We start from the raw sequence: 13,697 nt of genomic DNA, 5'->3' as shown, positions 1-13,697 counted from the left end.
ACAAACAGAACGATACACCTGGAGAGAAAACATATTTGTTCCAATTGAGTTAACTATTCCAAAATAAATATATCCAACCCCTGGCCAACCATTTGTGATTGTGTGTAAAAAGTAACTAATGAGCACTGTTCTCTAAGGCTATTAATTACGTACTGAACGAGAATGCGTTTTAGGTACTGTTCCTCTGAGTGCAATAAACCTGGATAATTGAGGCAACCTAATGAGCATCTGCCACTGCAGAGAGCTTTCAAGTTTCAGGCAGAAGTTAGGAAAAACTTTTGCACCAGTGGGCCAGTAAGACCCAGTGCTATCTTTGGTCAGGATTAGACACCAATGCAAGACTTGAAGATAAGTGTGTTGTGATTGATGATTGAACTGATGTTGGTTCACAGAATGAGTATTATGGAGCCACCAAGTTCCATGGAGAATGTATACATCTACAGTGGAAAGATAAGAGAGTACAACGGGGGTGCTTTGCAAAGAGTAGAGGCATTGTGGGGGGAATAGGGCTGGGGAGGCGGGATGCATAAAAGTATCAAGCAGAGGAAATCAGATAAAATGATTCTGCTAGCCAGGTGGAGCATCCCTGTACTGTACCAATCAATTGAGCCAATAGGGTTTGAGCAGTTTCCACGTACTTCAAATACATTTTACAACAGAGCAAGATAAGATGATGAATAATAATTATCTCTTGGTAGTCTGGTGACAATGAAACATCTGTACCAATAAAGCATTAGATGTAATCATTTTTATACAATTAAGAGCAAAATCAGTGACTAATATTGGTAGGTGCTTGTTAACAATGGAAAGCCAACTAATTAAGGATGTCATCAAAGCATTTAATTCTTTAAAATTGCTAGTGGGGAAGGTGGCTCTGAAATGAGGAACTTCTTTAAGATGTAACCAATGGGAACTTTTAAATAATGATCTTAAACCCCCTTAAGTCCTTCTGAAACAAAGAAAGCATGAATGTTGTAAAAATCCTGCTTTTTAAAATGTATTCATTTTGGAATATAGCTAGGAAATTAGATAAGGATAGCCCCTTTAAGTTTAATTAAAATTAAATATTATGTTTTTCAGTGTTCACATTGTTCTTGTGGGACTCAGTTCAACATTTGAATACAGGGTTTTGTATTTTCTATCTGCACTGTGTCCATACTTATCTTTAAGACTAAAGAATACTTTAGGCTACAAATCAAACAGCAACAGTAAACAAATGAATAATTTTGTGACTGAACAAGCACATGCTATCATGCTGTGCTCATAATATGTCACTTTTTTTTTTTTTTTGCTTCACTATTGAAAGGAAAAACTAAATACTTGAAAAATAAATTCAGGAAATGATGTGAGTTGAAAAACACATTTTTTACAAAGAACTCAAAATGGTTTAATATATGCCATATCTTTTGTTGTAGCATCTTGTTAATAAACAGGAGATACTTTTGCTATTTTACAATTGTAGAAATACAAGCAAAGACATGTGACTTGTCCAAGGTCAGGACTCAAAGGGAAAGTCTATATTTCTAACCCTAAGAATTAGTGAAAAGAGGCACAAAATATTGATATATGTTTATAGTTTAAATTAGGTAGGTCTACAGTGCACTCACTGTGGTTTCTTTTTGAAATGTTGCCCAAGCCTAAGCAGATTTAATGTGGCTTACTAAGTCTATAAAATATATTGACAAAAATATTTTAAATCATTATAATGTCAAAAATATTTTAAATATCGAAAATATTTTAAATCCTTAAAAATCCATTGAAAATATTGGTCTTTTATTATAATGAATATGCTTCTTATGAATAAAAGCTTTCCATTTTTCTAGAAAAAAGTAAAAAATGAAAAACATGACAAAAATGAATTTTTAGTCAAGATTTTGGAAAGAAGTCAAGAAAATCTTCCTGCCTTGCCCAGACATAACTACATGGTGAATCAGTCAACACACTGACAGCAGTTTTAACATATGATCCACACCTATTTCTGAAGAGGTTGCCATCTCCAAGTTGCCAGATTTTCCCACTTAATGGATAGATTCTTATGTTTGGGCATAATTTTATGTAAGTGAAAGGTATTATTAGAAGTAAGACACAAATTAAAATAAGGCTGTTTCAAGGTCTACTCAAAAATAAAGGATCCAGTCAATGTGATCATTATGGCCAATAAGATGATCTGCGAGTTACTGCATTGCTATTTTGCTATGGCTCTTGTTTTTCGTTTTCTTGGTAGCTGAAGTGCTCAGATTGCTTGCCATGTGTAGACTTGGCTATGATTTCCTAAACTTAAACATGCGGTTAACACTAGCTAATGCATGCAGGCTCTTGTGAGTAAGGAGAAGATTTTATTGTAAAATCCAAAATAAGCAGTGAAAAATGGGTTTCAAGCATTTTTGGGGGTTTCAAGCAAAACATAGTTATATATTTGTCTCTAACCTATTTGGCTGTAGAATCAGAGATATTGTTTCAGAAGTGCGTATACACTTTAAATTTTTAAAATATTCACTCATACAAACTCAAAATACATGGAAAGCATAAGAACATATAAAAAAGTAAAAATCACTCCCAGTGGCACAGCATGAGGAAATTTACATTTCTGAACATTATGTGATATTCTCAAAATTGCATCATAACTTGATGTTTTATATACTATGTACGTTTCTTCACATCAATAAAACTTTTGAAACTTAATTTTAATGGATTCACACCATTTCACATGATGAACATTTAAATTTCCCCCACTTTTTGAACATGAACATGTTTTCCAATTGTTCACTGTTAGTTTCAGTGCTGTAAACATCTTGGTACCTGGCACTTTGTTCTCATCTCTGTTAATCTTTTAAAATATATTCCTTGGAATGGAATTACCGTCTCAAAGAACATGAAGTATTGTAAGAATCTTGTTAACTCTTGCCAGCTTACTTTCCATAAAGTTTATACTAGTTCATACTTCCACCTGTATGTAAAAGAACATCTTAAGGTACTTTGGGCATCATTGAATATTTAAAAAATTAAAATTATATACCTCTGACAGCTGGAAAAATGATATCTCAGTGTTATTTTAATTTCTGTTTCTTTTATACCTACTGAAGTCTAATAGTTCTTTATAGCGTTATTATCTTTGCATTTTAAAAACTTCTCTGGGGCTTCCCTGGTGGCGCAGTGGTTGAGAGGCCGCCTGCCGATGCAGGGGACACGGGTTCGTGCCCCGGTCCAGGAGGATCCCACATGCCGCAAAGAGGCTAGGACCGTGAGCCATGGCCGCTGAGCCTGCGCTTCCGGAGCCTGTGCTCCACAACGGGAGAGGCCACAACAGTGAGAGGCCCGTGTACCGCAAAAAAAAAAAAAAAAAAAAAAAAGCAAAACTTCTCTGTTCATATATTTGCCTTTATTGATTTGTAAGAATTATATATGTTTGAAATATATCATTATATTTGTTCAATGTGTTTTAGCAGTTACCAAGAGTTTAATATTTGTAATTTGCATTTCACTAAACATTTTTCTACAAGTTTTGAATGTTATATAATCACAGCTGTGACTATTTCTTTATGACTTATTTTTTCCTGCATAGAAAGGCCTTCCCCACCTTATAATAAATTAAATATTCATTTACATTTTTTAAAAATAGTTTTTGTATTACCTTTTTAAATCATTCTTTAATTCACTTGAAATGTATTTTGGTCTGATCTATGTGTGAAGTGTGATTTAACTTATTTTTCCAAAAAGCCAGTGTTCCCAATATGGGTTGAACTTTCATACTTTTCTTATCTGATGTTTCTTTATCATGAATTAAACTTGTATCTATACTGAGTCCAATTTTAGTGCCATATGCTTTGTTCTATTGATCAGCCTGTCAATTTATCTTTTAGTAACTGGTTAACCAAGCCCCCATTATTTCTCCCTTTTTCTTATCAATTACTATTTTCCCTTTATATTTCTAAATGAACTTTAGAATAATTTGTCAGTTAAAAATACCCCATTGAGACCCGAACTGTTTATTAATATGGAAACAGCTGATAATTTACCCAAATTCAATGTTCCCATTTAACGATGTAGTAGATCTCTTAATTTATTCACATTTTTTATATTAATAATAGTTCATCTCTTTATTTATGCAAGTTTTGGTGTTTTATGCTTTTCATGGTAGATGTGAATGGAATCCCACTGTATTCTCCACTTGGCTGTTTTTTTTTTTTCTACTTGGCTATTTTAAGATGTCAATTGTCCAGAATTTCCCAACCAATCCTAATCCTAAGGCAACATGGCAGGCATTCTTGCTCTACACCTGATTTCAGTAAGAGCGCACGGGCATAAGACTTCACAACAGAACCATTATTTAGATTGTTGAGTAATAACACATTATTATTGTACAGATAATAATATAAAAGTATATAATAGCATAATAATATAATAATACATAACACAAATATGATAACATATTATATTTTGTAATTTGATGAATTCCATGCTTTCTTCCCAGTTTCATATGCTTTTCTTATACAGATTTGGTTCTTCTCCCGCTTTTAATATTATTTTTAGCTTCCTCTAATAGTTATTTTTACACATGTTATTTCTATCTCTGCTTCCATTATCACTGTTCCATCAACAATTGAGCTTTTCTCTTAAGGCAGAATAAATTCACTGTTAGTTATGGAAACAAGGTAGCTATAATGTTTGTAGCGCTGTACAATAACAATAAGTTTCTTCCATTTTAGTGTTTTCTTGGTGTTGTAGAAGAAGATTGACAGGGGATAAAAAGTGGCGGTTAATTTCCTACAGACTTTATTTTATTCAGAAAGTTCACAGTAGCTTAATTTCATCATTTAAGCCCAAGGAATAAATTTTCCAAAGCTAAATCAATTTTTTATTTTAATATCCAAAAAGTAGAAGAATGCTTCAGGTGAACTATTATGGTGCTATAAAACCATATTTATTACTTGGGAAGTGATATATTATTATGTAGAAAAAGCAAGTCACCAAATAATGAAATAGTGTAATTCAATTAATGTAAAGTATAAAATTATTATATTGCATAGTATAACGCCTAGAAAAATATATATACATGCATGAAATTGTAAATACTAGTTTCTGTAGGAGATGGGATTATAGGTGATTCTTAAAATTATTTTGCTTATCTTTATTATTTTAATTTATCTGAAACAGGTATTATTACTTATGTGATAAAGACAAAATTATGAACGTGTTTTCAACAGTAAATACCTCAACTTTATAAATGTAGATAAATCACATTAGATTAAACGCATTTATCTAAGTGTAAGAAAATACTCTGGTGACTTCCCAAGACAAGCCTGTGAATATTTTGAGCTTTCATTGAATAGGTTTGGTAGACATATTGCCAAGGTACAAACTCTCTCTGGGAAAGCATACACAGTCCTCAGTGTCTAAGGAACAATAAGACCTAATTGCTCACCTCCAAACTCTTCCCTAAGTCCTATGAGAAATATGTATTTCATTGGATGTCTGACAACCAAAACAAGCATATGGAAGAAATGGCTCCCTCTTCTTTACCTTATCCCTTATCCCTTATGTTCAATCTTTCCATCTCCTTTTACAGTTTTATCATTTGACTGTTTTTTAGTAGAGTGCCTCAAGGATCTACTTTTTCATCTCTTTAATCTTATCATTAAATAAAGAGGTAACCTGTACTCTAATAACTCATTTTTCCAGAATTCGTATCTTTAACAGTATGAATTCATATGCCCTCGTATTTGGTGATAAGTTGCAATTTAAGTTTTGAAACTGTAAAAAGTACTTACATTTTTAAACCTCTGCAGAGAGGAGACAACTAATGGTATTCTTTTCTTATAACCCTGGAAAGCAGTTGAAATTGGAAGACAAATGGTTTTGGGGAAAATAATATACGTGTGTTTTTTAAAGTTACATCTGAAGTGATTAACAGTAAGTACAGTGTTTGAACCATAAATATATCCTAAACAAGCCTGTTATCTGAATTACCATAATTAACTAAATTATGTTTCACAAATGTCTTTGCATATGTACTGGATACAAGTTTATATTCCAGATAGGTAAATATGAGGTATGTGCTAACACAATTTGACAGCAAACACTGAATGACAGGAAAATGCACAGATAAAACCTGCCATGTATGATATTATGATATTATAGACTCTATACTATACTCATGGGCAGATTTCATTTTACTTGGAAAGTTTGCCTCAGTTGGCTAATCAAGGTTTTGGTTTAGATCACTTGGGTCATAAACTCAGCTTTCTTATCAAACAAAGATATTTACAATAGAGTATCTGAAGAAATAAAGGACTTTTGTAGCCAGATGATGTGTTCACAGGTGTTCATTAATCAAAAGCTGATTCTCTCCTTAAAGGAACTTATTTCTGATTTTATCTTTTTCTTCTCTGAGAGGGGACTGCTATTATTTTGTTTTCAGTAATTGATAGTTATGACTACAGTAACCATCAACCTTTTTTATCACTGCCACTTCAGCCTTACGCATGTCTGACTGTTAAATGATTTAGGGGATGGTTATAATCACTCTGATAATACTAGTCTGCTTCCAGGGTTTTCCACGTTCTTCTCTACGTGGTCACCAGCCACTTAACCTTTCTTCTCCCACCCCCTGCCACCTCTTTCACTTCAATTAGAAATATTTGTTTGTTTGTGGGTTTATTTGTTTACTATTTTTCTTTAAAATATACTCAGTATACAAAATGTATTCAACACTTTTTCAGTCAGCTCAGCAGATTATCTCTTTCGCGCTTTTAAAAGAAATCTAGATAAGAGGAGAGAATAGGATGAAAACAAAAAGTGAAGATTGATGTGACCCTTGTATCATGGAGAGCCATAACCAAGTCCCTAGTAAATCCCTAGTGACCTACACAGATCCTATAGGAGAGCCCAGCTGGCTTCCCAATTCTTTGGTTCCGTGATTTGCCCAATGCCCTTCCTCTACCTGAGACATTTTAGACCCTCTCCCCAAGTCCTCCCTCAATCAAAGTCTATACTCAAAGGCTTTAAAGATTCATCTATAATTCTGTTCCTTCTTCTCTGCCTTTCCAGGTTTCTTCCATCAACTGACTTCCTTTTCCCCTCCTCTGAAGTTCCTTAGTGATATTTTTAAAGGATGTGAAATATGCAAATATCATTTATCTTGGAAAAGTCTACTTTGAGAAATCTAGTTTTAGGATCCCAGTCTTCAAATTTATAACTGTGGCTATTTTCTACCTGAAGCTACTTTTTCTGAGGACCACTCTATTTCTTCTCTGTCATATATTTGGCCTCTTAATAGCATTAAAATATGTGTGTGTGTGTGTGTGTGTGTGTGTGTGTGTGTGTATTTTGTCAGAGCACTGCTGCTAGATTATGTGGTAGAATACAGGTGATTAATTGTTGATCAACATAAAGCAGAGACTTTCTTTAGGCATTTAGGGCAAAATCAGAGGCATTTGTATAATTCAAAATATTTATAATGATATTTTTAGTAGAAAATGAGCAACATGATTTTTTTTTTTTTGGTTTAAAAGCATGAGCAAAAAAATGCTAAATTTATCTACATCATCCATGTGGTGGTTATCAGAACTTTGGTTTCCATTTGAGTGTAAAGAAAAAGGAATATGTGGCATATACATGTTTGCAAATAAGTAGGTGCTCAAGGTAATTACAGGATGGAATAGATTGAAACAGAGACATTTAAGGTTACCTAAAATAGTATAAACCAAATTTCTCTCAACTTTGGTAACCACTTCATGAAGAATAATTTTTCAGGACAAATTTTAGAGTTACCTTTTAAAAAGGTATACTGATGTATATGTTCTTATTGTGTATCATGTGTACAATTCATTCCTGAAATTTATTTCTTAGTTTTATCCCTACAAAACACTCACACCGAAGCAGACCTGGAAAATACTTTTGAACAGAGAGAAACAAAATATAAAAACTAAAGAAACTAAAATCCACAGAAACAAAAAAATTCTATATTTCATTATTCTAATTGATTTTAAAATGTGTAAGCACTTTGATAGATTCTACTTTATATAGGATTTACTGGTTCTCAAAGTATATAATGCAACAAAAAAAGTGAACCTAGATTCTTTTTTTCTTGTTCATTGGAGCTATCACATCTCATCTATCAGATCTCTAAGTAGAATTTTAAAAGTGGGGTACTCTCTCACGCCCAAGGACTATGTAATTAGCATATGAATGTGTAACGGATTATTTGAAGTAATAATTAAGGGAACAATACAAAAAGGAACTGAAAAGAGCTACCAACACCTGGGAATCTTGTATTGAAAAAAGCTTTCTTAACGTAAGTAATTAGAAACCAAGGACAAATGCTGATTGTGTAGCCATAAAGCCCTACAAGGAGAGCTAAACCTGCTGATTCTTTGCTGTCATCCTTTAGCCTGAATCAGTAAAACAAGAGCTTAGTGTTTTATCTGTTTCAACAGAATACTTGTTCAACGTAGGTTTTGTGTCGTATTTGATCTTCTGAAATCATCAAAATGCACTTATATGACAAAAATGTCTTTACATTTTAAAAATATTTATATTCAAAACATAAAAGATGACAAAAAATCTTTTCCCTGTGGTCAGTGCAAAGTTTCAGAGGAAAATTCCAACTGATGGCCAGGTCAGATTAGGTATACAGTCAATTCTCTATAATTTTTTTTTTTTTTGATGTGGACCAGCAAAATCTGTGTTGAATTTGTTACACTATTGCTTCCGTTTTTCTTATGTTCTGGTTTTTTGGCCCCATGGCATGTGGGATCTTAGCTCCCCGACCAGAGATCGAACCCTCACCCCCTGCATTGGGAGGCGAAATCTAAACCACAGACCCCAGGGAAGTCCCAATTCTCTATAATTTACTTGTCTAAGTAATTCCTGCTGATGAAGTTCAACCCCAGTGTATTGTTTTGTTTTATTTTGTTTCTCTTGAAGAGGTTCCTACTCAGGCAGAGCACTTAAGAGAGTAACCAATAGCTCAGGATTGTTAGGAATCCTTGATATCATGGAAGACTTAGTGAGTACGAGGCAGAAGCCATGGATTATTGTTTCCGTTTTTGTCACTTTCTCCCTGTACAAACCACTTACATTTCCTTGGGAAAAATTACCTTATCTCTAAAATTATTTTTTTGTAGTCTGTTAAAGTCTGGATCAAATGACCTTTGAGGCCATAACTGTATATATTCCTTGATCATGAAAAAACACTTGTCCCCAGAATTTAACCTTAAATGACTACCATTTTATGGTACAACTCTATTTAAAAAATAAATTATGAACCTAATGATTATTTTTTAAGTAGAAAAGTAAATATATGCATGAATATTCAAAGCAGCATTATTCATGATTGCCCCAAAGAGGATACAACCCAAGTATCCTCCGTTGATGAATGGGTAAAAGAAATGTGGCATAGCCAACGTCAAAACAAAAATTACAGCGTACAAAATTAAACAGGCAAGGAAAACTTTCTTCAAGGCTATTGCAGTAGGGGAGAGAAGGCAGAATCAAGTCTGAGCTCAACTCTGATGAGGCAGAGAGGGTAAGGTTTTTTACGAGCTAGGTTAAGCCCCAGTGTAAAAGTAATGCAGGACATGAGAGGAAGTCATAGGCCATCTGCATTTGCTAATTGTCTCTATTCAAAGGAAAAATAAGTTCATATTATGACAGGAGGTAGTTTTTGCAATTTGGAGCAAGACACCTAGCTGGAAGTTAGGTTCCTACCCTCCCACAGAAAATGGGAGATAAGGGTGCTTATTTCCTTCAATGGTTACATTTCAGAGACAATTCCCATATTCTTGAGAAGTACAGTCCTAGTTGTAAAATTGGCATGTGGCTAATAAAAAAGATTTACATCTTAAAGGAATAGAGAAAACATTTATAAGTTTTCTAAACTGAATGCTGGAAGAAAAGGGAGGTCAAGAGCCTAGAGCTAGGAAGTAGCCTGTCTAAAGTTTAGTCAAGCTGAGGGGAACTTTAAGGCCATCTTGGTCACAGTACAATAGAGTACTATTAGACAGTAAAAAGGAATGAAGTACTGATATATCCTACAACATGGATAAACCTTGGAAATGTTAATTATGCAAAGTTAAAGAAGCCAGTCACAAAAGGCCATGTATTGTGTGATTCTGTTTTTTAGAAATATCTAGGATATCCAAATCTATAGAGGTAAAGTAGCTTAGTGAAGGTAGAAATGGGGTAGAGGGTGGCAGCTAAAGGGTATGGAGTTTCTTTCTGGGATAATGAAGATGTTCTAAAATTGTTTGTAGTGATGATTGCACAGCTCTGTGAATATACTAAATGCCATTAAATTTCATGAGTGAATTGTAAGATGTGTAAATCACATTTCAGTAAAGCTGTTATAAAAACAAATTATTTGTTGAAATGTGCTCCACAGCCAGTAGAATATTTACCTATATTTATGAGTAATGAAATTTTTAAAACAATTTTTTTTTGTTTTCTCCAAGCTAGGTTTTGGTTTTGAATAATCTGTGGATTCAGAATGTGTATTTCTGGAAGCTGGCCTGCTTTTAAGTTTTTATAAAATATTTTAGTATGTATTACCGTGTTCTAATCAGATTGTATATAACATAGGAGAGAAAAATAATTTCTGAAATGTCCTTGAGATATTTGCCTCCTTGAAATTGGGAGCTGTCAATAAAGAAAGAAACACCTGTGTAGAGAGAATAAGAGGACGTAGAGTCTGTCTTCCCAGCTGATGAGAAAGATCTATCTATCTATTTATATAATATGTATATATGTATATGGTATGGTATGGTATAAATAAATCCTCACATTCAAATGAAAGCTATATTGACAGAACCCCAGTTTATGAATAAGTAATGTTCCACACATTCATTTGTAAATGAGCTATTTGTAGCCTTTTCTTCTCTTTCTTTTTTCTTTTCTTTTTTTTGGCCACGTCATGTAGCTTGCAGGATCTCAATTCCCGAGCAGGGACTGAACTCGGGCCACAGCAGTGAAAGCCAGGAATACTAACCACGAGGCTACCAGGGAACTCCTGTAGCCTTTTCTACAGAAATAGTTTTGTCAACACTGATCAGGTTCCAAACCTAGTTCACGAAGATTTATTTTGCCCACAGTGTAGCTGAAATGGAGTACTAGGGTTAACACAGGCTGGGATAAAGGGAGCAATAGCACAATGGCACAGGAAGGAGGAGGATGAATCATAACGTCCCTGTTTCTTGGGTACAGGAATGACTCCAGGCAAAATTTTGAATTGTGTGGAGTGAGACTTTGACTTCCATCCCTTTTCTTTTCTGTACCCCTTGTCCCATGTTCAAGATGTAGAGTCTCTATCTCTAGGTCATGAAGCATCCACTACTTTTGTGGTACTCCAAGCTTCCCACTGTATTACCTCATCAGCCATCTCTGTTCCTCCAAGACACAAATTCACCTACACCGTCTAACACAACCTTCCTCCCAGCCAGCATACACACACACATATAAATTTCCATTTCTTCAAGGCAGTTAATTTTGTTTTGCCTTGTAGGGAAGTAAATTTTGAAAACGTGGTAACCTCTGGATCTCCTAGAAGCATTTACAGATAAAACTTGGGTTGTAACCTTAAAAGTATCTCTAATCTATAGGATTTCAAGTATTCAACTTAGGAAATGGTAAGAAAAGTCTGAAGATAGGACAAGCTGTCCTTTCTGACCCCAGTCTCACTTTGGGATGAAACCCTCTAGGTTGCTCCTGCTTTTCACAGAATATTTTCTTTGTCTCTGTCTGAACTTTAGCAGTTTTTAACTGTGCCCTGCTAAAACTCACACTAATTACCAGAGCATGGACAGTGGAGTCTATAATGGTGGCAGTTGGAATTGGGAGGAGACTTTGGGAAGGTGACATAGAAAAGAGTAATCAAGGACCATTTATGGTATGAATGATGCTTTGGGCATCTTAGATTTTTTAAAATTTGCCCACATATTTTTCTATGCATTGATCAATTGGTTTTTCTTGGTTGTAGATTGGGCTTATGGATACTACAGACAACAGAGAAAACTTGTTGAAGAGATTGGCTGGTCCTATACAGGTAAATATATTAGAATATAATGAAATTCAATGGAAAACTCTATTGTTTTTGTATCTGTTTTTATATGTAAAAGAAAACTTTGTAGCTCCACACATCATTTTAACTTAGCTACATGGGTATGCAATTAATCACTAAAAATATATCATATGCAAAATGATTTCTAGTGATTTTCCATTAGCAAGTTGGTAGTGTAGAGTATATTGATCTCAGACAGAGCTAGATTGGAATCTCAGATCCACTCTAGCTATGTCTCCTTGGGAAAAATGCATAACCTAATTGAGGTTCAGTTTTTTCATCTGTGAAATGGAGGATTTTTCTGAGCATTAGATGAGGTAAATGGAGTTGGCACAGAGCCTCCTTGTAAATAGGAGATTCTCAATAAATGTTAGCTGCTATTTTTGTTATGATCACAGTTGTTGTTATGATCAATGTTAACAAATATTGAGGGGAATCTTGCTTTCAAAAGGGGTTTCCTTCTGAATTACTGCGCTGAGTTAATTGGAATCAGAGTCTAACGTGATTTTGTATGATTACCAGACGTGGCTTTGAGCGTCACGTGCAACTGAAGTTGGCTTAAAATAGTTACATCCAGAAATCCTGATCAGAAACCTTAGGAAAGAAGAGAAGCTCTAGGCTTGATCAGATGAGCCTGGATGGAACCTAGAGGGAACATGACATGCCTCATGACCATCTGAGATAAAGCTGAGTAGTAGAGTTGGGTACTCATTAGAAATAAGATTGGGTTGATAAGTCAGGATCAAATTAAAAGGGCTTCAACAAGAGCCTAGCCAATTTGGACTTTATTTTATAGATGAAGGGCAGAAGCATGATGAATTTTGTAGCAAGGCATGCATTTCCTTTCTTTTTTTATTCTTACTTTAAAAGAAGAACTTAAAAAAAAAAATTCAAACACAAAGAAGAACATAAAAATCATTTTTTACTCCCACCAGGTACATCCACTAGAAAATTTGGTATATTCTTTTCAGGCCAGTTTTTATTATATTATGTTTATATATTTTTTATATAGAGTTTTACATCCAATTTATTCTGGAAATTAGTTTTGAGCAGTGACAATTCCTGTTGATCCTGGTACTTAATAGTCCATTGAATAAATGTTTCATTTTTAATCATCCAGTTCAAGCTATTCACTGTTTAAAGAAATGGTGGCAAATAGATGAATAGATAGGTCTATATTTTTATCATTTTTTATTAGAGAATCCTTGATATGCCATTATTGAGTAGAAGAAAATAAATGCTTTCAAAATTCTTGATACACATGACCTAATTGCTTTCTAGAGAGCATATATATGCTTACATATAGTATAAGTAAGTGACTACCCCACTGAATAAACCAGGATTTAATGACTGTCATTTTGAAAACCTTCACCAATTTGACATGTTTAAAAAATGACATTTTGTTTTAATTTGTTCTGTTTGATTACTGTTGAAGTCAGTATTTTAATTTTCATTAGTCATTTGTATCACCTTTTCTATGAAATAAGTTAAATTAGAACATGGAAAATAATCAAGATATCCATCAAAGCAGGAAAAATTGAACAAATTAAGGCATATCTAGCCTGTGGATTACTGTGCAGATGGCCTGTGGTTGTTCTGTGTGATATTGTATAGAAAGACTTGCTCTTAATTTACCCATTTATAA

At 34.0% G+C, this 13,697-nt stretch overlaps 1 protein-coding gene across 3 annotated transcripts in view; it reads left to right on the top strand.

Annotated features, from left to right (window-relative positions):
• The window catches only part of PTPRZ1 (protein tyrosine phosphatase receptor type Z1), a 169,411-nt gene that overhangs the window by 40,279 nt on the left and 115,435 nt on the right, over positions 1-13,697 (top strand). For all 3 annotated transcript variants that reach the window (XM_032644000.1, XM_032643999.1, XM_032643998.1), the window contains exon 2: positions 11,972-12,037. In XM_032644000.1, the coding sequence (XP_032499891.1) occupies positions 11,972-12,037 (66 nt within the window). The remainder of the gene's footprint in view (positions 1-11,971; positions 12,038-13,697) is intronic.

The sequence above is a fragment of the Phocoena sinus genome, chromosome 9 (genome assembly GCF_008692025.1).
Source record: "Phocoena sinus isolate mPhoSin1 chromosome 9, mPhoSin1.pri, whole genome shotgun sequence".
Taxonomy (NCBI): Eukaryota; Metazoa; Chordata; class Mammalia; order Artiodactyla; family Phocoenidae; genus Phocoena; species Phocoena sinus.
Note: the sequence above shows the minus strand (reverse complement) of the source record. Positions and strands in the feature narration are given on the sequence as shown.